The 23685-nt window shown below is 38.2% G+C and overlaps 4 protein-coding genes across 4 annotated transcripts; 2 read left to right on the forward strand and 2 right to left on the reverse strand.

The window, feature by feature from the left end:
• Positions 1 to 2630: 2630 nt before the first annotated feature.
• LOC116212611 lies at positions 2631 to 6692 on the reverse strand. Its single transcript, XM_031547229.1, has 4 exons — positions 5947 to 6692; positions 5406 to 5509; positions 3770 to 4110; positions 2631 to 3200 (listed from the first exon to the last, which is right to left on the reverse strand). The coding sequence occupies exons 1-4, from the start codon at positions 6552 to 6554 to the stop codon at positions 2892 to 2894; spliced, it is 1362 nt and encodes a 453-aa protein (XP_031403089.1). The 5' UTR covers positions 6555 to 6692; the 3' UTR covers positions 2631 to 2891.
• Positions 6693 to 13540: 6848 nt separating this feature from the next.
• On the forward strand, positions 13541 to 17091 carry LOC116212847 (tRNA (adenine(58)-N(1))-methyltransferase non-catalytic subunit trm6). Its single transcript, XM_031547565.1, has 12 exons — positions 13541 to 13807; positions 13908 to 14038; positions 14581 to 14686; positions 14848 to 14929; positions 15029 to 15099; positions 15328 to 15369; positions 15460 to 15678; positions 15796 to 15898; positions 15973 to 16169; positions 16249 to 16354; positions 16519 to 16605; positions 16842 to 17091. Exons 1-12 carry the CDS (start codon positions 13683 to 13685, stop codon positions 16947 to 16949), a joined length of 1377 nt encoding a protein of 458 aa, XP_031403425.1. The 5' UTR covers positions 13541 to 13682; the 3' UTR covers positions 16950 to 17091.
• Positions 17092 to 17214: 123 nt separating this feature from the next.
• On the reverse strand, positions 17215 to 19897 carry LOC116212848 (putative HVA22-like protein g). The gene is made up of 7 exons (XM_031547566.1): positions 19719 to 19897; positions 19123 to 19169; positions 18921 to 19019; positions 18776 to 18832; positions 18614 to 18677; positions 18286 to 18495; positions 17215 to 17896 (listed from the first exon to the last, which is right to left on the reverse strand). The coding sequence occupies exons 2-7, from the start codon at positions 19152 to 19154 to the stop codon at positions 17501 to 17503; spliced, it is 858 nt and encodes a 285-aa protein (XP_031403426.1). The 5' UTR covers positions 19155 to 19169; positions 19719 to 19897; the 3' UTR covers positions 17215 to 17500.
• Positions 19898 to 20392: 495 nt separating this feature from the next.
• LOC116212849 (probable diphthine methyl ester synthase) lies at positions 20393 to 23053 on the forward strand. The gene is made up of 6 exons (XM_031547567.1): positions 20393 to 20668; positions 20763 to 20887; positions 21250 to 21479; positions 21905 to 21944; positions 22062 to 22153; positions 22412 to 23053. Exons 1-6 carry the CDS (start codon positions 20519 to 20521, stop codon positions 22627 to 22629), a joined length of 855 nt encoding a protein of 284 aa, XP_031403427.1. The 5' UTR covers positions 20393 to 20518; the 3' UTR covers positions 22630 to 23053.
• Positions 23054 to 23685: the final 632 nt, after the last annotated feature.

Below are 23685 nucleotides of genomic sequence, written 5' to 3' on the forward strand. Positions count from 1 at the left end.
GGAATCTATGAAGTAACCATAGCGACTTAGGCACACTTTAACTGAGATGCCAGAACTTTGGTGCCGAGACACCAGTTTTTTGTGCCAAGGCACGAATGATCGAGTGCTAGATATTCATATAATTTTGTTTCCGTTTTGGTACGATTTTATTGCAACTTAAAATCTATAGAAGATATTTTCCTAGGTGGTTAGGGATATTTTGGAAATATTCTAGAGGATGTTTGGGTTAATCTATAAAAATGGAAAGAGCCTTGGAAGAAAATTGACATTTGAGTGAGTATCACGTACGGTAATTCCCTTGTGAAGTTCTCGGGTTATTCTTTGGATATCTCCAGGATTCATAGACTGAGAGAGTTGTGAGAATTGAGATGATTGTAAGACTCTTTTCGGGTTGAATCTTGTAACGTGGATTGAAAAACACGAGTAAAATCTCCATTGTAATATCTTGTTTTCAATTTAGTGGATACTCATGTTCCGTCGGTGGATATTTCCCTCGTCTTGAGGTTTTATCACGTATATTTGGTGTCGTTTATTTTTAGATTTCTAATCTCGTATGGATATCTTGTTACATCTATATCAATTAATGTCACTATAAATGTAATAATTGCCTTAAAACGCCCAATAATGCATTTAGTCGATTGAACAATGATAAATAATAATGGCAAAAAAAACCGTATTATTTTCTGATGAGATTGAATATTTTAGAGCAAACACATTTGATAATCTTAAATTTCAAATTATAATAAATCCACTGTACAAAATTGTTAGTTGTGTACAATTACATTTGAGAAATACTTTATTTATGGGATTAATTCCTCGAAAATGCGCCAACATTGCACTTTCTATCATTTCAAACACGATATTTTTCAATTGAAATTGTACGGAAAAATACCAACTACTAACTTCGTACCATGTCTGACACGATGTTCCTTTTTTCGTCAATTTTACCAAAATTTACCGACATGGTACTTAATGGTGTGCTCATGTGGCACACTTGTTCCACTTGGTCAGCTTCAGTATGCCAAGTGTCACTAAAGCAAATCCCGTTAGAATAATTCTAAAGAGTGACCTTGTACGAGATGTTATACAAAGTTTGTAGTTGATACTTTTTCATGCAATTTTAAGAAGTCCAATTAGAAATGACGCAAATTATAAAGTTAGTACTTTTCTTGATAATTAACCTATCGATAAATGCATCAATTATATTTAGATTTTCTTAAACAATGAATAATCTAATAAAATATGCAAAAAATATTAGAATGATTTACATTAAAAATATATAATTGAGCATATATGTAAATTATCACAATACACTAACGACACAAATTTATATGTTCATTAAAAATATTATTTAACGATCAAAAGAGGGTGTACTAGCTTGATAACCAAGATGTTACAGGTTTGATATCTAGTGCCACGAATCGGCCCCATTATTAGTTATTATAATTTATATTTCATTGTACTAAATTCACGGACCTCTCTTGTAACAAATATATATATAGCTGAACATGTGAAAATAAGAATTTTCAATCAATACAATCATAATCATAACCATAATCACAATCATAATCATAATATATAGTGAAATTGAGTACCTTTTGCAATATATGCTATTAATAAATGTAATAATTATACTTGAAATTTTTATAAAACAACAAATGATATAATAAACAACTATTAAAATAGATATTATAGCAATATATACTAAAAAAAATTAAGTACGCATATATATCTAAATTATTACAACTTATTATATAAATTTACGAGCATATTATAAAATAAAATTTAATATATAGAAATAAGAATTTTGAATAGCACTATTTCAAAAAAAATGCAAAACAAAACTAGTGTATATAAACAGTATTTTTTAAATATATTTTTAATTTATTATATTGATAGTTAAATAAATGCGCAACGTATCTTGAATAAATAGTTAGTTACTTATACCTAGGATTTAAAAAAAGTAAAAGAAAACGAATAAAATACGCTAATTTTACTAAATCAGGACCATATAAAAAGTAAATATTTAATAAATAAAAGTAAGGATATGACAAACAAAATATTTTCAAAAAGAAGTTACTAATCAATTTTGCATACTTAGTTAATTTGCATAATGTTAATAATTAAGTAAATATACAATATACTTTAAATAAAAGAATTAGTGGGAAAATTATCACCAAACCATTTAAAACTTGTCTATTATATTAGCATTATCATTCAAAATTTTCAGTTATTATCGACAATTCCAAAAATCATGAATAAATTATTATCGAAAACGAATCAATGCAACAAAAATTATTGGAGGTTATTATTTAAAATCTAAAAATTAACAATTAAAAATATAAAAAATTATTTGAAATCTGAAATTAAAAAAATTTATTTAAATAATTATTATAAATAATTATAATATGAAATAATACGAAAATACAAAAATATATGGGGAGAAAAAAAGCCCATGCAACCCTCGCCGGAAAAGAATACTCGCGTGAATGTGTGCTCGGCTTTTGGCCAGGAAATTGTTATTAATGTAAATACTTAATTCTTTTCACAAATAGTTGATATGCATGCGGCTTCTCATAGATCTTAAGGTTATAAGATGGGAAAAAATCAAAAGCATCAATCCAAGCATCAATCCTCTCAACATCGGCTGAAATAATCAAGCGTGACGGAAAAATCTGAACTCCACACATCAAGCAAGCTCTCTCTCATATATGTACAGAAACCCACACACATTTGTCAGCAGAATTATAAGCTAATCCACACTTAATTAGCCCACTTAATTTTGACACTAAACTAATGTCGAGAATCAAGCAAAAAAGAAAAAAAGGTTTGCAAGAATATATGATTACTACCCCCGCTAAACTTTATTAATAATTTAATTATTAATCTAACTACGATTCTAGTGCCTTGTAAATCACTACGAAGCATGGGAGTATGGCCCTGGGGTTGAAGACGAGCAGCTCCTCGAGACTGGAGTACATCCCAGCGTAACCAGCCACGGAGTCGTACGAGCCGGCTGACACGCCGCCATTCTCCTCCGGCGTCGTCCCCACTGCATCATCTGCGGCCGTTCTCTTCAGCCTTCCTGCTATCACCCGGCACACTAGCATGGCCCTCCTCCCGTCCGTGCACCGCAGTGAGTCGTGTGCTCTCCCGCTGCTGGCTGTTGTCCTCACGCCGCCTCCCGAGGCTGACTTGCCCTGTAAAGAACAGTAAATCATCCAATAAAAAATGGGACAATTTCATGTTGTATTCATTTCCTAGTTAAATTTTAATGCGAAAAATATGATATTTTGGTTCACTTTATATATATATATATATATATGAAATTTTGAACCGCTGACGTTATTTAATGAAATTACTTTTGTTATCCAAAACATAATTGCCGTAATATTTTCCGATTTTTGGCTATGATATCACCGTGTGCATGGTGCTTATTGTCCTATGGGGAGTAAAAGAGCAGAACATTCAAATTATAACGAATCATTTGCCATATAAAGATAGTTCTTTGGACCCATGGTCCAAAAGCAAATTAAAGGCATATGCTCCATGGGTCAAATCATCCTAAATGTGTCCAGTGACTACGTCATTTCACCTATCGATATAAAGGTGGAAGAATTATTATCTAGTTTTTTTTTTATCGAGGCTGTCCTATCCCCTCGCAACCATTGGATCAAGATTTAAACTCGGTAGGCCCTGATATTATATCCATCCAAAGGTCCAACGATGGGATTGGATAGATAAATTTTTATAAGAAAGCGGCACCCACCTGGAAGCCGTGCCTGATGACGGTGCAGACGCCGCACGCGGGGACGGAGCCGCAGAGGCTGGTGGAGCCGCGGTGGCCAAGGGAGCACGCGAGGGTGGTGCAATGGAACCGGAGCAGCTCGTTCCCGTCGGCGGCGCACCGGGGGTTCTTCCGGGCGCTGGCGAGGGCGCGGTTCTTCACGGCGTCCCGGCAGTCCTCAAACCGTTGGATGGTGCGCTGGGTGTTGTGGACCTTGAGTATGCGTTCGATCTTGCAGATCGGGTTGTCCTTCTTGAGCCAGCTGGACTTGAAGATGATCTCGACGATGTTCCGGCCCGAATCCTCCGGGCCCAGCTCCGATACTGCACGACCACGACCGTGGAAACTTTAATTTGATACATAAGGCAATAAATGAATTCGAAATTAATAAATTACAAAAAGAAAATTAAAAAAATTACTTCATTTTTGTCGGTGGGGCAGTTCTGGTGAAGCAAAGTTAGAACGGTTCGGGGACGAAGGTGGTAATTTTGGACCAATAAGGTGGAGCCACCTCACTTTAATGCGGGGCGTCAGACTTAGAGTTTTTAATAAGACAGCTGGTTGATGGTTTGGAGTAAATGTGGTCCCAAATATATTAAGTTGATTAAGGTTGAATTTACCACCATTAGAGGGGGTAAAATTGGTGTTTAAATTAAGGTTGAGGGACTAAATTATTGAGATGGTAATAGCTTAATTAATATTAGTGGATAAACTGGGGACATATATCGTATGATCTCATGGAAAAAATAAAATAAAATCTATCTTTTTTTTTGCCCCCTCCATGGTGGTTGTGCAAAAGTTTCGGGTAATTAGCTAGAACGGCCTTTATGAAAGGGCTATTTTATCCGCACTTGAGTAACTCTTTTCGCCATTTTTCACCTTTTGGAATAAATTAAATTACATATGTTCGGGGGAAAAGAATAATAACTATTGGAAGTTTGCTTCATGCACCAAAAAAAAATAAATAGAAAAGGAACAATTTTCTTTTCCGGAAGGAGGAACAATTTTGTTACAAGTGCTACCTAGTGTACTTGGGTGAAAGTACTTGTATCTTTCTTTTTTTTTTTTGGTTACAAAATACTTGTATCCTTTCAACTTTCAAATATTTGCCCAATAAAAGAAATGGTTGAATATACATATACACACATATATATACATGTCTAAATTTATGGAATTTTCTTTTTGGCCAATATATACTTATGGAGTTGAAGGTTGATATTTATCAAAGAACTTAATTTTTGCACTATTATTTAGGCCTCAATTTCAATTTGACTCGATTAGACATATTTCAATTATGAAAGCACATCCTATCCAGTTCTGTATTATTAATTAATTTGACTAAGTGTTATATGAATATCGCCACAAATTAATTAGTAAGAAAAATATATTTGGTCCAATCAAAAAGTTATTTGGGTGATATCTATGTATAATTTTCTCACTATTAATTAAAGCCACAAGTTCAATTGACTTTTCATTAAATCTATTTCGATTGTGAAAGCATAACCATCAAGTTGCGGACTATAAATTAATTTGACATGATGGTTACATACATTAATATTGACATAAACAAAAAACAATATAGTTGGTCTATTAATTAATTAATATATAGATTAATTACCAGCATGACGAACAGCTTGGTGAAGCTCCAAGCTCTCGATCTTCGGGAAGACCTCCCCGCACTGAGAACAGGCGCATATGGTGGCTCGTGGTGTATACGGGTACCTGAAATTAATTAATTATATTCTATTAATATTAACTATCATATGATCAGGGTTAAATAATTTAATTATATATGCTATATAGATCAAATGTGACCACCGCTAAAGTTAACAAGAAAATTAAAAAGTTTCCGGCCCCAATATTATTCCAGCTCCAAGTGAATATAATTACTAATATTAGTACAAAGTGAGGGTACGTAGGTCCGTTGCTTATTTACTTGTCAACATGGATGTTATACGTTGCGCAAGTTAGAACAGAAAAGATCGATATGGCCATTTTCCTAGTTCATTTCCAAAAATCCTTATAACATTACGAATTTCTAAACAACGTACCGAATGGAATCATCTATGAAATAAATTTAATGATGATTAAAGTGGCTGAGTATATGTAAATGTTCTTTTACTGTTAGTTATTAGTATTAATAGAGATGTTTAATATACCTGCTGGGATCGACGATCATGCGGCACTCATAACACCCGGAGAGCTTCCTGAACTGCATGCCGCGAGACGAACTGTGACCGGTGCCGCTGGCGGGCCCGCCATGGTGTGACTTGGCTGTGGACCCGGAGAGTGACCGGGACGAGGATGACCCGTTGCCGCAGGCCTTGCGGCTGAGCAAGCCTGTCTCCTGTCCCAGCGAGCTGCTCTCGGGGGAGGAGCTGTCGGCTCGGTGGACGACACGGGTGTTGCCGTGCACGACATCCCGGAAGCTGCATATGGAGCTGCATGATGAGCCGAGCTTGCCGGGTGGGTGGTTGGCAGGCTTGGAGGGGTCGTGGACTCGGGTTCCCTCAACTTGCTTGCAAGTGAGGAGGTTCTTGAACTGGTCCCATGAGGAGGGCTGCTTGGCAGGCTTATTCTCGGTCGGCTTTGGGCTCGGCTTGTGCGGCTGCTCGGGGTGTTGTTTTCGGTGGGTTTGCTTGCGTTTGGAGGGGGAGGGAGTGGGCTCCTGAGGGACGAAAGTGAGGAGAGCCATGAGAAGGAAAGAAAGGAAGTAGAAGAGAGGAATGGAGATGAAGGAATGATAAAGAGAAGCTCTCTCTTTCATAAGAGAGAGAGAGAGATGGAAAGTGTGGAAGTGGGGGAGAAGAGAGCGTTTGGGTTCTTAGGGGAGAGATCCAAGGCAACGAAGGGGAGAGGTTCTTAAGGGGGAGAGGATAGAGGAGGAGGTGGTGGTGGGGCAAAAGGTTTTGGGCCTCTCTTCCTCCTCCTTCAATTCTTCCTTTGTTTATTATTCCATTTACTTCTCCCTTTCCCCCCCTCTCTCCCCTATTAAACTTGTGTGCTTGGCTTTACATGCACGAGAAATTCTTCAAATGATCCTACCTCTTCATGTATCATGAGAAAGCATTGATTAGACTCGATCGGTTTATAGGAATTGCGTATATCATGTATAAGCTAATTGACAAATGTAACAATAAATCATAAATTTGTGCATAGTCAAGAATTTATATTGATTATTCATCATCCTATCATTTTGAGTAAGGATGATTTGAAATTTTCAATTTTTTTTCGGTGTAAACGATAGTATCCAAAAGTCCAATTGGGTCCTGACTAATCCAGTTGAACCGGGTTGGTCCACTAAAAGGTAAAGCTCTCCCAGCGTGATTTTTCTGTATTTATAAGGATTTGAACTTGAAACCTTGTTTAAGCGAATTAAACGCCGAACCTCTTGAACTAACTCACGTTCAAAGAGGGTGTAGTGCAGTGGCACACGCCGCCGGGTAATCAAGAGGTTCCATGTTCGATATTCGGCGAGACTACCTATGTCTCTTATTAAATATTAGAATTTATATTTTATGGTACAAGACTCATGGATCTCCTTTATAATCGGAAAAAAAAAATCAACTTTATTCATGTTAGCGCATCTTGTTCCCCATCTTGATGGTGGACTTCTGTTGACTGGGTTAATTAAGTGGTTGACATTGCCGAAAATTATGACACGTATATATTGAAAAATTATGTATACTTGCATTAGAATTATTATTATTTTTTGGCATTAGATTTAGTTAAGCGTTCGATTTTCCCCCTTCATTTTCCAGGCTAAGAGAGATATTCCCGATTTGGACTGGGAGGGATGAGCTGTTTAATAGGATACATAGAATGAGAATGCTTTCGAACTGGACGTAAATATAAAAGAATTTTATTAAAAAAAAATGAATCATAATGTGTGGATTTTTTTTATAATGTCCAAATTGTAGGGGAAGCATATGCTCCCTCGGCCTCTCGGTCCATCATTGTTTAAAGGTATTTTTACATATTATAAGAGGACATTTGCAAAACATAATAAAACTATCATATCGGATGAAATCGATGTAAAAATCTCCACGAAAGACTCATCTCGATAATCAATGGGAAGAATATCTCGACTAATTTATTCATCAATAATCGACTAATTCGGGCTAGACTCATATGCATGGTTCTACTGAAAAACACAGGCGAGGCCAGGATAGCTACGACTATTGGATTCTTTGAGGATAAATAGGAGTGAGTGGGGATGATGTATTAAAATTTTGACCATGTGATGTGGTTAGACGGCTGACAAAGGGGGCAATGCATGTATGTAACATGTTAGGTATTGGATCTATTCTCTTGTACTTTCATTTGGGTCATTCCCCTTTAACTTATATCGGTCCATATATATTGATCATATAGACCCATCTGGCTCTCAGAGAGGTCACCTATATTTACTATACCCAGATGGCAGCAGAATAAAAATATATTAACTGTCAGCTAGTTGAGTCAACCCTTGTGCCATATGAGCCAGCTCTCTCTATTGAGTTTCCAAGAAGTATCACCTTCATAAATCATATATAATTACTAAATTAATTGGGACATAATTAATTTCATTTTTTTTTTCTTTCAATTACAAACGAGACTTATGGCATTCATGTAGGAGCACGGGCAATCCAACGAATGAGAATCGAGTTCAATACCCTTTTGTCCAGGACTAGACCAATATCAATGCATCAAACTTTTTTTTTTAAACTTTATTTATGGATATAAGTTAAAGAAAGAAAGATGAAAAATTAGTGAGAAGCGCTCTCTCCGGCATTAAGAATATTTCGATGGCCATCTTGTTCTTGCATTAGCAAAAAAGTGTCCAAAAAATGGGGATGACAAAATCTGGATATATAATGCCCCAAGTAACGTCACGAAATTTAATTGGGCAATGTATAATTATTAGATTGTTGTCCACGAAAGGATTGTTCGAACGTTTAAATCGATTCAAACCCATCACCAACATTGTTGAGAAAAAAAATGACTTTTTTTTAATAATGAAATGCAAAATTAGATTCATGTAACAGTGAAGATGATTCTTATTATACAGACGGGGAAATATGTGGCCATGACATAGGTGAAAGCAACTCCCTAGCTAACTCCTAACATATGAGCACGTAAACTATGATTTGGAAATGTTTTGCTTAAATTTCCTCCTATAATTAGGATTCTATGTATTTATTGACCCCAAAAAAAAAAAAGTTGGGGTTTTACGTGTTTAGTATTTTCTTGCGAAGGCAAGGACAATTTAGTAAAATAGGGTACGAGCAAGAAGAGCGGTGGGTCCCCAGATTCCTATAGGGCACAAAGGGCAAAGTGAATGAGCCAAAGAGACATGACATAAGACATGGAGAAAGAATGGAAACACAATGGGGACTAGAATGCGAATTTGTGTCTTCATGGTCTGCCCCATATCCGTTTTCGGCGATTGAATTGACGAATCTACCCTCTTCTTCCTCGTCTATTCTCCAAAATATCCTAGACAAAGGCGTCTCATATAAGTCGAATGAGAATTTAGCATTTCCATTGTGTTGGGATATGAATGAAATAGCTAAATGGAGTACGAGATTAATTTCGATATACAGTTCGGAAGAGTGCGACTTGAATGAACTGTAAAGGCCTAGACAGACTTCACAAGACTGACGTTGAACTCAAACGGCCTCCCTATGGTCATTCCACGGCTGCCACATCTCTTTCGACAGTCAATCCATCACCCAATCTATTCCGGCAGCCCGCTTAGTTTAGAGGTTAGAGTATCGCATCGTTAATAGTTATAACTCATCCAAATCGCTTTAGTAATGAACTAAAACAAGGGAATCAAAGAGGATCTGAAATTAAGCACTCATGCATAACCTAATGACACGACAGACAAGATTAGTGGGCTTTTTGGCAAGCAGCTTCACTAAATCATGCATATGTCTGATACATTTGGAAACAAAAAGCAAGACAGATGATCGACCAAAGCAGAAATTATCTGAGGACCAAAAACAATAATTAGTATTTAATTAATAATACTTAAAATTATTGGTAGGCTTGTCTAATTATTTTCTTATATTCTAATAATATATATCATGTTGAGGTGAGGGAATATTTGCTATCCCTGCAGTTCAACTACCACTCCTCTCCCATCTCACTGGTGAAGGGACGGTGGACGTAGATTATCATAATTTCATTGTTTTCTCTTTTTAATTAATATTCTTCCGGCTATGTGCCACTCGGTACTCGAAAACGCAGCGAGTCTCGGTTAATCTAAGCTCAAGCTAGTGGCCCACTAACGGATAAAATTTTTTCAATCGTAAATTTCTGCATTTTGATTAAGATTCGAATTTGAGACTTTATTTAATTAAGGGAATAAGCACTATATCATTGAATCAACTCACGTTAGTCATTAATATCAAATTTTCTTTTTTTAAATTAGGCATGCTATTATTGTTTTCGTTGAAAATAAATTTTCCTTTTTTGGAGAGGTTTATTTTTTTAATGAGAGTTGTTAGAAGTCCAAGGAGATTTGGCCACCCATTCGCTCATTAGAAATAAAGAAATTTTAGCAGGTTTTGTCGATTTGCCATCGACAGGTCGACATTGGATTTCTATTGATTTGTATCCACCCCATGATAGAGATTGTTATTAATTAAACTTATTGCAAAATGTACAATATATATATATATATATATATATATATATGTTGTGTACCTTCATGCAAGTACTATTAAACCCATTTGTATAACTTTGTAATATATCAAACTGAAGAATCGGAGAAAAGGAGATAACTAAAATATTCATCTAAATTACTAGTGTAAAATGTTCCTACTCGTAAGTTCTCTTCAATCGAACTATAGAAAGGAGCTTCCCGCCAACTATACTTAAAATATATAGAACCAAGAAGAACTTGAAAAAATCTATAGTCACGATGACGCAACAAAGAAAAATCAATATGATTGACATAATTATGAAAAGTGCCTCTGCGATTAACATTCAATTTATTATTTATTAATTTTTTTTTAATGTTTCACCATTAAAAAGATCCTATTCTATGATGATGTGCAATCGTCTAATAATTTATCGGGTAAAAACAACAACAAATTGGACTCAATCTAAATATACATAGATATTTAGGGAAAGGAGATTTCATACAATAATATCAGTTTCGACTTGAAATAAAAAAAAATCTTAAGTTCAATTCTCTCCAATACGATTGTCCCTTCCCTTTATTCCTTTGCTCCATTTATCTCCTTCTAGGCCAATGACTCTGATTTGTAACCATATATATATATATATATACTGTTATAACCATACACCCCATCCATATATATTTTATTTCTAATAGAAAAATCTCCATAAATGAACTATTTATTGCGAATTTATATAGAAAAGAAAAAATCATCTTTTTGATCGAAGCATCATCACCTAACTCCTTGAAGAGGAGTTATTGACAAGCCATTTTTGTAGATGCATGGACCATCTACATATCGACCCCTCCGCCATCACTTCATATAAGAAGGCACGTCTCATTTTATTCAATTTAAAGCCCATCACAGCCATAGCTCTGTCACTTGCACTCGCCCACTGCTCTCATTTGAAACCCACAATTCGTCCCTCGTAAATTTATTAAGATCATGGGCATCCTCATTCACCTTCATGCCCTCCTGAAGCTCGATTACTAAGAAGATATAGTATATGTGAGGAACCATAATATCGAAGAAATATGTATATACGCGCACGCGCGAGGGTCTTGACCGGCTTACAGGCATAATAATCGCCTCACTCTGCCATTAAGCGTCCTTCTAAGGAAAAAAAGTGTGTGAACCAGTTTTAAATGAGACAATATCTCTTTCTCAGAGCCTCCACCTCGCATAACTTAAACTCCGCTTCACCGATGTAACATCCCGAATACCCCCACCATTTAATGTGTAACTAAGCTAGCTATATTGTCTCTCATATGCACACGCGCACACACGCACGCTAAAACTCCCGATGTGAGACTCGAAGTCCCACATTTGTTGAGGATATTAATCCCATGTGAAAAAAAAATGGAATATCTATTAATTTATGTGAGATTTGAATATCACTACTTATCAGCTTGAGTTTCTAAGTGAAAATGAATTCAAGTCCGTATAAACCTAATGAAAATTCAATGACCCTAGGGAACACAGGGCATCAAGCACGGCAGCAGGTCCCGATAGAACGAGGTTCACACACACTGAATTTTTATTTTCATCTGAAAAGAAAATACGAATTGACAAAACAGTCTAACGTGAAATATACTTTTTTAGACATATATAATAAATTCCAAAAATAACTTAGTTCGAGTTATGGCCGGCTCGCGGTGTTACAGATACGACCTTTCTTGTCAAGATGTTGTCATCTCCATTACTCTTACGCCCACAGTTGTCATTGTTATATGGACAAATGGCCACGTGCGAGATTGTTCTTTGGCCATTCTCGAATCCATTGACTTCCACGAAATTATAATTTCCCCCCCTCAAGTTTCCAATTGAAGCATCTCCCAAAAAATTCTCGACCCTTTTTTTCTCAGGTTCATACGAAATCTCGTCCTATGTGATGAATGTGAGTCCTCGATAAGGGAGTCCGACTTAGATAGTTGGGTCCAAAATTAATTGCCAAAGATTCAGTGAGATTAAGCCATTAACTAATTAAATTTACAGTTCTAAAATTGAGGAAATTTTATAATTGGGCACGGCACACTAACCGTATTCCGAGGTTACGGTTCCCCATTATAGTAGCACCAATTAATGCTTTTTCGATTTTTATTATTGTTTATTATTATTATTGGCGCGAAATTGGGCATTAATTCAAAACCAATAGCAAGAACTTTAAATTACGTGGGTGTCAAAAAAGGGAAGAGTCCCCACCAATTTCAAATTTTTTTCCTTCGGGGTGAGCTCCATAAATTGAATGTTTGATTGTATATACCTGTGACGTATAAAGTTGTTCGATTCTAACTGATAGCCATAAATTGAGCTGATAACCATAAATTGACTGTACTTAGCTAGAAGAAGAAAGTTTATTAATTGAGATATTGCTAGGAATGTGTCATGGTTAAGGCCAAGACCTAAGCTATGGCAAGAGTTTGGTTATGTATTGGCTAATTGAAAGGGGACTTATCGGAAACTCGCATTGTTTCTATCTTTTATGGTATCTCAAGAGGGTCTTTCTACTATCCCGGGGCACGGTGGCCCTCACTTCTGGGCCCTCGAAGCGCCTCTTTCATTTTTGTTTTTGTTTTTTCTTTTTAGTCATGGGGTGATCCGAGAGTCACTGGTCGGGGGCACGATGCCCCTAGAGGAAACAGAGTTGGCCTCGGACGGTCTATTATATCCTCAAAGTTGGCCACCCACCCTGGTTGGATGACGGCGTGATCAATTTTTCTATTGCTAGGTCGCACTTGGGCTCAATGAAACCTTTTTCTTATGTAATCAATTTACTTCGACCTGGTCGAGACGGGTCTTAATTCGCATATTTAATCGGGGTCCTGACCTTTTCGAGGCCGATTTCTTCATAATGTAGAATAGAATTGCCGAGAATGATTTAAGGTTAGAAAAAAAAAAAAAACCTCTAATTTTTTGAAGGAGCAAGGCTGCGCAAGGGGCCAAAGCTTAACCTTGATTGGGGGCCGTGTGGTTTGATACAAATTGGGCCGAACAGGCCCGCTTACCAGTTTCTGATGGAAAGCCCAATGGGCTTTTTTTTGGGGGGAGCCATACGGAGCCTCCTACTTCCGAAGCGGTTAAACCCTAACCAGCAGGACAGGAGGGTTTTGGATTCCCGGTGATCGGAGAACGGAGCTTCTGAAGATTCCCGGTCAGGAGAAGCTACCTTTTCTTCGTTTGCCCGGTAGCATTGATCTGAGCTCCGTTCAATAAAGAATCACACAATGTCCGAGGACAGGCCTCAAGTCGGTTCAGTTCAGAATCACAGGGTCACATGGGAAGGCTGCAGCGTATTGCTCGACGTCAACGATGGCGATCGGCTGGTCTTTGCCCGCCTCAACCAGGGCTCGTGAGTTTCTCTTCATAAGCTTCGTTCAATTAATCACTCGATCGGATATAATTAAGTTCAATGATTGACCGTGTTGACTGATGCTTTGTGGGTGTCGCAGGACTCTGAAGTTTGGGAACAAAAACTATTCGTTGAGGCCGCTCATAGGTTGCCCCTTCGGCTCTCTCTTTCAGGTCGATAATGGCGCTGAAGGATCGGTGCTTTCTCGTGTTACTGTGCGATCGCCTGAAGGTTTGTACTTGACAACCTTTGAAAGCAACTTGTCCCCTGTGGCCGTCTTAATCTGTTCATACATTGTCTACAACTTAGCTTCAATCACTATGAAGTAGCAAACTGTTAAATTGAGTGACTGGCCATAGATTTCTCCACAGAGTTCAGGTCTCCACACATCAATTCTACACCGGTTTGGTTCGGTTATATTGGATTGGCAGGAAAATTGAGCTTCTTTTGGGCTGCAATATTATGTAACTAAAATTGTCTAATTATTCAATGAGAGTAACTGGTTGTGTTGATAGTTAACTGCACTGAAAAGTGACAAAGTGCAGAGGATCTTGATCCATGAACGATATATGTACATTTTGTTCACGTGGATGTTCTTAATTTCGTTCCAAGTTTCTTTATTTTTAAATCAAAGTGGTAATATCAAAGTTCTTTTTGGCTTCCAACTGAAAAGTCTTGACGCAATTCACTGTAGGTCTGGCCACACTTGAAAATACTGTAATGCTTTCTGTTTGTTTCATGCTAATTTTGACCTTTGATGATTGTTCATCTAGGAAATGGCTCTTCTGAACCACAAGATGAGTGCAGAGACAATCGGGGAATAGTCGACAATAATACGGCTCAGAGTCTCACTGGAGAAGACATAGAAGCTCTAAGGAGGTGAGAATCATAAACTGCTATTGACCAGCTGTAATTTTGACAGTTCCCGAGGATATACTCAGCTGCAAAGATGCGCCTTAGTGATCACTAATTCATTGTTTTTCTCTTTATGAATTTTGGGGCTGTTTTGTCATTCAATGATTCTTTTTGTTATGATGCAGAGAAGGTGCGACTGGTGAAAAGATTATTGAGGCTCTGATTGCCAACAGTGCTACCTTCGAGAAGAAAACTGCATTTTCACAGGTTGTGTTTCCTGAAACTGAAAGAGCTGCATTGTGTTAGGCCTGGTAGGTATCAGGAGGTGTGTATTCATGATAAGCTGATTTTTCAGTTCACCTTCAGGAGAAATATCGGCTAAAGAAACAAAAGAAGTACGCACCAAAACTACTCGTGAGGCGACCGGTCACAAGAAGGTATTCTTGTATTCTTTTCTTTATGGAATTGCTATCCCATTATTGACCATTTTGCTTGGTTGCCTTTGGATTTGAAAACTTCATGTGTCCATAGTTACTCTATCTTCATTAGAAGGCTCATATACGTGGCATTGATGAATCTCGAACCTCAAACTTTTGTCCCTAGCATTTGGGGATTTCTTAGTTTTAGATCCATCTTCTGATTTGTTTTTGTATCGTTGCTTCCAGTATATGCGAGGCGTACTTCAAGAAGTATCCAAATAGAATTGGGTAAGAAATTCATTCTTTCTTCGGTTAGCTTTTAATAGTTGGCATACCTCCTAAAGGCTTATATTAGTTTTGATTGCTTGTCATCATTAGGTTTCTAAGATTAGATGCATTGTCTCTGCTGCTTGCTATGGGCAATGTTGCTGCCAATTCCGATATCCTTGTGGTGGATATGGTGGGTGGTCTTCTTACCGGGGCTGTGGCTGAGCGTTTAGGAGGTTCGGGTTATGTATGCAACACATACATTGGAGCCACACCATATCCCATGGAAATAGTCAGAATGTTCAATTTCGGTGATGAAATATGTAAACGGTGAGAACAAATTTTACAAGCATAAAAAGGTCCTGAAAGAATACAGCTGTATCCTTCATATTATGTGCAGTGCCCTCTCATTTATCCGGTATTAAATCAGTTTGCTTCTTTTAATAGGATTGTAAAGTCATGTTTGAGTGACATCTCTTCTGCTCAATATGAAATGCCCGAGGAAATAAGCAATCAGCAAGAGGTTTGCTACACGGAAAATTGTGCAAACGTATGTATACTTCCTATAATTTGCCACCCTGTCTTAATTGGTTCTCTGGACTGATTTAGACATGATTTCTGCAGGAAGAAAAGCCATCTTTTCATTCGCTTTCTGAAACAGTTGGCAAGGACGAAATCCCTCACTCATCTGAAACCGAAATGGTAGATACCACTTGTGAGAGTAGTGCTTCTCCGGTCATTAAGGCCTGCAAAAGTCCAAAAGCAGGAGAAAAGGCCTCGAGAGAAATGATTCACACGTGGAGAGAAAATGGTTTCTCGAGGTAACTAGTTGCTCATGGTTGCTTTAATATTAAATTAAGAACAGTACTTGCTGATGCAGATTTTAAATCTGTTGTGCAGTCTAATAGTCGCTGCTCCTGAGCTCGATATTTGCAGCGCTGTTAAAGATCTTCTTCCCCTTCTTGCATATTCAGCTTCATTTGCAATTTATCACCAGTATCTCCAGGTATTAATTGCTATCCCACCTTTCTCCATAATCTTTCAGGGTAAACCTGGGAAACCTACTACCGCAGAGTATCTTGTTCAATCTCTTGGAAGATCGAACTAATTGCAGGCTTTTTGTTCTTCAAGCATGTAATTCATCAGAATGACCTTTGGTTCTATGTGCAGCCTCTTGCGACTTGCATGCATTATTTACAGACCGAGAAGATGGCTATTGGCATGGAAATTTCTGAGCCTTGGCTACGTGAATATCAGGTTCTATACTTCCCTTGTCGGACTTGCGCATTGATATGCTTCTCTTTTTCTTTACAGCTCGTATCACATTTGTCACATGATGTATGTACTGCTGTGTAAACCGTAACCTTGGCTGCAAAAACTATGATCTCGTTTGCTGGCTTTTATATGTTTCAAGTATATGATTTTGTAGCAGTGTAAGATGCGGAAACCTTGATATGATTCTTCCACCTTAACGGCGACCTTTTTTGGTGCAGGTACTCCCATCGAGAACCCACCCGTGTATGCAGATGAGTGCTTTTGGCGGGTACATCCTGAGTGGGACGAGGATATCTAACCCTTCAACGTCTGCTCCAATGCAATGAAATTTTTGCCTTAAGCTATACCTGGTTCATTTTTTATGTAACTTATGTTTAATTGAATGGACGAGGATAATGATGATTTTCTTCTTTTTTTTTGTTTGATTGGGGAATAGAAAATTGAGAATTCAATATTTCTTTATTTGGTTGATTGGAATAAGTGAAAAAACCGAACAGTAGATGACCAAAAAAATGATCCTGATATGGATATATTAATGTAAAAGAAAACATTAACAATTAAGAATTCGCTCATCTGAAAAACTGCACAAGAGATGAGAAAAATCCATTTCAGCTTCCAACTATAACGAAACATGCTGGGGCAAATACGAATTGGGCTCTAGTCGTGCTGCTATATGTGGAACAAGTTTTGATTAATTGAAATTCGAATGGAAATATCCTACCCGACTATTAGCTGCAAGTTTACATACATTGCGATAAGCAGAAGACTTTTCCGAATATACATGATCGCATAAGTGATTCAGTATGGTTTTTTCACCCATCTATGAGTTAGGTTATAAGTCCGGAAGAATGAGCATGAAAACACATTTCCCAGATCACTATTGCTTTGGCGCACTGTCTCTCTTCGGTCTGCTGCGCAGGGAACTCAACGCTTCATTCTCTTCCAACATTATCTCTGCCGGTGGAGAATCGACAATCTCATAGTCCATTGCTGCCACGTCTTCACTCTCCATAGCCTGAGCTTCGGTTGGAACAGAGCGGTAAGGGTTTTCTGATGAAGTGCCCGCCTTTGAAGTGCTAAGGCTAGGGACAGCAGGAGCTGCTTGCGGCGCATTTGCAGGACCTATCAGCTCTGTACCATCCTTTTGGTTGTGGTTCGATGCTGCACTGGATGTAGGAGAAGGCGGTTCCTCATTTGGTGGCTGCGATCTCACAGACTCTTGATGATCTAGGGCAGGAGTCGATGGGTGAGCCCTTCGAATTTGCTGTTGTGGCTGGTATTGTCCCATGTCAAATTCATTCCACAAGAAAGACAGGAAAACAATAAAGAAAAGATTAGACCAGTCCACTACTTGATTATATATTGTTGAATGATGGCAAACTTAGAGCATGTGGTGAAAGAAAAACTATATGTTCACCAAAGTGCACATTCAACTGATTATCCAAACAAAATTCACCGACTTACGGCTCCACAAATTCCTCTCGAATTATGGGCAGCCTTTTTTGTCGTGAAGGAGCATACAGCAAGAAAAAGATAATCTACAATTATCTATTTTTCATAAGCATATGAATTCCACCCTAACTTGCAATCCAAATAACAGAATGAAGCAAATTAAAGAAATAAGGGAGCAAGAAAATAGCAAGAAACAGGGGAGGTCTGAACCTGGGCAGGGCGAGGAGGAGGGGTTGACTGTGATGCAATGTACTGCAGAATCTCGAAAACTCTCGTCTGGCCATAACTCATTGCTCTTTGCCAGGTCAACGCAGTAATATCTCCAGCCCTGGTCTTGAGTTCAGACAGGTTGTGATCAATGTCATTCTCATGCTTTGCAACATATGGCCTAAAGAAGGCGTCATATACATATGTTGCCCCCTAAAAAAAACAAACATTCTGATTAAATATTAGATGTCAAAGGTGGGAAACTAATCACCCAAAGAAAGGTGATATTGAGAGGAAACCTCTTAATCCTTAATCCCAAGGAAACTCGCACCTTTGTTTTGGGATACCAAAGATAAATGATAAAAGCTAGCTTAGCTTCACTGTACATTGGAATCCTTCAAGAATCAAGACAGAATAAAACACTAATCAATAACAGCAGTACCAACAGCATAACAAGAGATAAAGAATCTCTGATAAAAACCGAACACCATACCATGAAACAAAAGCATCACCAATCCGTTCACATACAGTCAAGATGGCAACCAGAATCCTGCAGCTCATAAAATGGGTGAAAAATCACTAGTGCCGTTGTTTGCAGATATCATCTTGGGGAAACAGCAATTGACATGATATCATACCAGTACTGGCACCAAAAGCGGAGCTGCTCAATTTCTGGCTTATTCTTTTCAACAGTTTTGTAGCACTCATATGCAGGATAAACATACCCAAAAGCCATCCTGTCAAAATATAGATAAAGAAATTGAAAAACACAGGCAACGGAAGTGCTCATAGACAAAGATCTTAGCAAGTCAAACCCGGGGGTTTGTAGGATTAACATACGTAAGTCCTTTTATGAGAATGGAGCCTATCATCTTGTAACCTGGCAACTGCAGAAGAAAAGACTGATTAGTTCAGAAAGACCATCGCCACCAAAACCATACGGAAATTAGCTAGTGCAGAGAAGAGCATAAGTGACAACCCACAGAGAACAAAATTTTCCGATGTCTACATATCCATATTCGCCTAATTCCTTAATTTATCGGAAAAGTAAGCTTCAGTAAAAGTAAATGGACAAAGTTAACTTCACTAATTAAGCATTCTCCCTATCAACTTCTTCACAAAAAGCACAATGCAATTCTTCAGTTTCTATCATCCAAGTAGAAGCTGAAGACACTGACAAAGTGCAAAGAGCTCAGCTTTCAGCAAATGATCGGATAATCGAACAAATACAACTACCAGTTAGGACCATTTACTAATGACTCTTTACACCTGAATATGATCACTTGGAGAGGAAGACAGAATCACAGAAAGACATGATCACGCATACAATCAACCTAGACGTCGTCTCGGTATCAATATCAACGGCAGCAAACATCAAAACCAACACCGAAGCAGCTTGAAGAACAGACAAAGGCTATTCCTTTTCGAATACTTACCGTTGAATTCGGCGTAGCAGAGACAGAAATGCCGCCGAATCGGAGAATATTGACCGGCGGACGGACTGATACAGCGAGGTTAAGGTACGGCGAGCTGCAGCGACATCGACGGAGGGTGAGGACGGAGACGTCGGAGAGCGGAAGTATTAGCCGACGGAGCTCTGACCCGATTTCTTAAGCCTGCCCATTTAAGAAATTTTATTTTTTTTCCATTTATTTTAGATAACTTCAATTCGGTCCTTATAGTTCTCCTGCTGTCTCTAGTGGGCCCTTAGCCATTATAATATATATTGATTTTTCAATGAACTCGATATGTTGCACTTGCTACGAAAAGAGTACATGATGTAATCTGCAAAATTTAAGAGAAATATTTTACTTTATATTTTTATATTATAAATACAGAGCAAATCTTCAAAATTTATGAACTATTCTTGCCGATCATGATTAACAAAGCATAAGAAATTGATTTGAATAGTGCATGGGGATAAATTAAAGGGGGTTAAATTAAGAGAATCAAGTTTAGTGAGGGTGAATTGGAAAATGGAAAAAACTTCAGGAGCAAAGTAGATATTATTCTTTCCTTGATATTGTCATCAAAGGGCAAGGTTGTCTTTTCATCGTACAAACTAATGGGCCTAAAAGCCCAAAATCTCGCGGGCCTTACTCAGCTCGGAGCTCGCTTCGAATTTTCATGGCTTCACCTCCTCCTTCTTCTTCTTCAGCAGCACGGTAAGGTCTAGGGTTTATGCTTGCAGACTGAATCGAGGAGCAAATCGGAGCAAACTCATAGTCGGAAGAGAATGCTGTTCGTCGTGGGGCTGGGCTTAGGCGACGAAAAGGACATCACGCTGAAAGGACTCGAAGCAGTCCGAAGATGCGACAAGGTTTACATGGAGGCTTACACTTCTCTCCTCTCCTTCGGCCTCTCCTCCGACGGTCTCTCCACTCTGGTCATTACCCTTTACCTTAATCCCTCGGTCGCAATGCAATTGCTTGCGCTTGAATTTTATTTGCGAATGACACAATTGAATGATGATTTTGCAGGAGAAGCTGTACGGAAAACCAATCACAGTTGCAGACAGGGAGATGGTGGAAGAGAAGGCTGACGTGTTCCTGTCGGAAGCTCGCGAGTCTGACGTTGCTTTTCTGGTCGTGGGGGACCCTTTTGGGTAATGAATGAATATTCCCCGTAAAGCTATTGAATTTCTGCTCCTAAATTATGGGGTTACATATTGATGGATAATTTCTTATTTCGGTGAACTTGGATTTTAATGAATCTTTATTAATCATGGTATTAGTCGTTGGAGCTTGAAAGTAGTGTTTGTATTAGAAATTCACTGGGTTGTTGCTGAAATTCGTCTCTGCTAGTATGTCTGTTGGAAAAGAATGCTGGTTTATTATATTGCCGGAAGCATTGTGGGGTTCACAGTTTGTTTACTGTTGAACATTCGATGATCTCATATGCAAAAGACGGGTTCATTCTTGTGCAAAGTTGGGATTTTATCTAATTTTAGCACCGTTTGAAATCCAGAGCTACTACGCATACGGATCTTGTTGTTAGGGCGAAGAAAGCTGGGATCGATGTCAGGGTGGTCCACAATGCTTCAGTGATGAATGCTGTAGGAGCCTGTGGGTTGCAGCTTTATCGCTATGGAGAAACAATTTCGATACCATTCTTTACGGAGACTTGGAGACCGTATAGCTTTTATGAAAAGATTAAAAAGAACCGGGATCTTGGTCTGCACACACTCTGCTTGTTAGGTGAGCTTCATTATTTCTCGGGTTAAACGTTCAATCTTTGCCATATCCAAACTTTGTTTTATCTATTAAGATTCCAGTAGGCTATTCGTGGAAACATGTAAGGTAGCATTTGTCTGATTCTGTATAACATGGGATACTTTAGATGCTTAAAGATTATGCTCTAGCTGGCCATGCTTATGTCTTACGTGTTTGGAGGATCAATATTTCTACCGGTTGCTCCTGCCTAGATTCTCGCACAATTGTTAAAATCTCTGCCAACTTAATATGGTTTTTCCAATGTACGTAAATCATGATCTATGCTACAACAATGAATGGATATCTCTTTCAAGTAAAACGGCAAGCACATCAGGCTGATTTATTATTATACTAATGTGTAATATGCTGAATTTTGGTCTAAAATGAATCTAGTTTCTCATTCTTAACAGATATACGCGTGAAGGAACCTTCCTTGGAATCTCTGTGCAGGTACAATAGCATATATTCAGCATAACTCCTTATATCACCTTCATTGTCGATATGATTATTCCTTGATAAAAATGAATGCTTTATGACCTCATTTTCTGGTTTGTGATTTTCTTTCAGAGGGAAAAAGCAGTATGAACCACCGAGATTTATGTCGATAAACACTGCAATCGAACAACTCTTGGAGGTTGAGGAAAAATCCGGAGAAAGTGGTACGTCAACTCCTCCTGATGACTTTGTTTTGAAGCAGAAAGAGTGAATGGTACATCAATTTCAATGGACGTTTGAACCTCTAGACAAATCAAATCAGGAGTAGTCATTTCCTTGTTTTACTGAATCTCAATCAGGCATAATGGCCTTAATTGAAGCAGCGACTTGTCTGGCAATCTTGGTTGTGACAAATAGAGTATGTCGTTTTCTGTTTTGACACATTAACATATCGTCATCATGAAACTTGTTTTCTGGTCCAGTTTATGGTGAAGATACGGAGTGCGTTGGGCTAGCGAGGTTGGGAAGCGAGGACCAGATGATAGTTGCAGGACCCATGAAGCAACTGCTGAATGTGGACTTTGGAGCGCCCCTGCATTGCCTGGTCATAGCTGGTGAGACCCATCCATTGGAACAGGAAATGCTAGAATTTTACCGACTTAAAGAAGGATCAGATCACAAAGAAAATGGAACTGCTTAGATGTTCTGTTATCAGATGAAAGGCCCATTAAAGGACTGACCGAGGCTGAGCTTATTCTAACGTTTCCTTAGTTTCACTGATCGGATAAAGATCCAAGTGGAGCTTTACATTGCATTTTTGTGCTTGGAGGCTAGAGATGAGCATTTTCTCAGCTCCCAAAAAGAAAGCTTCATCAAGCATCAGTCCATAGTTAAGAGCGAATTGTAGTATGTATTTCAATCTTATGAAAGGCTTCATTATTGTTGTATGTAATATTTATTCTATACGAGCCTGAGTCGGCATTTTTGGGTAACTCGGCGTGTCACGGAAGTTGTGATTGTAACATAAGGGTAATTGTTTGGGGCAGACCAATTCCATAGCATGGGATCTAAACATTTGAACACGTTTGCCCTGCTGAGATTAATGATCTTCACGTTTCCGTTTATGAGGTTGAGGTTCTGAGGCTGATTTCCACGGGATTGTTTGACATTCGGGAATGCTCGATCTGAAAAGTAACGTGACATACATGTATCTTCCTTGGTTTTCCTTGAATCATCGAGCTTCGCCTGAATGTTCAGGCAACTCGGGAAAAGATTAGCTCCCTACTCGAATATAGATTCGGGATTGGAGATTGGTAAATTTTTTTTATCAAAGAACCTGATTCTATATAGTTCGCCCTTTCAGACTTTAGATCATGGAGGAGCTTCCAAAGATCGAATACCAAACATAACCTCGAACGGGCATGATCTGAAACATTCAATAAATGCAAAGACACAGACCCTCCAACCATAGAATAGGCCTTCCAACGCACTAACGTGGTCCACTACATCATCGATCTGTCGGGTACAACACATTTAATTTGTTATATTACCAAATGGGGGCTAAAAGATTAGTATTAATTAATCTATTAAATCTTGTAGGTGCAAATTGCTAATATTTCCATCAATTTTTTTGTAGCAGATTTTTGTCGCTTTAGATCTTAAAAAAAAAAAACTTTCTTCCGATATAAATCATAGTATCCGAGAGTTCAATTTTATCCCGATTAATTTAGTCAAATAAAACCAGCCCACTAAAAGA

The sequence above is a fragment of the Punica granatum genome, chromosome 7 (genome assembly GCF_007655135.1).
Source record: "Punica granatum isolate Tunisia-2019 chromosome 7, ASM765513v2, whole genome shotgun sequence".
Taxonomy (NCBI): Eukaryota; Viridiplantae; Streptophyta; class Magnoliopsida; order Myrtales; family Lythraceae; genus Punica; species Punica granatum.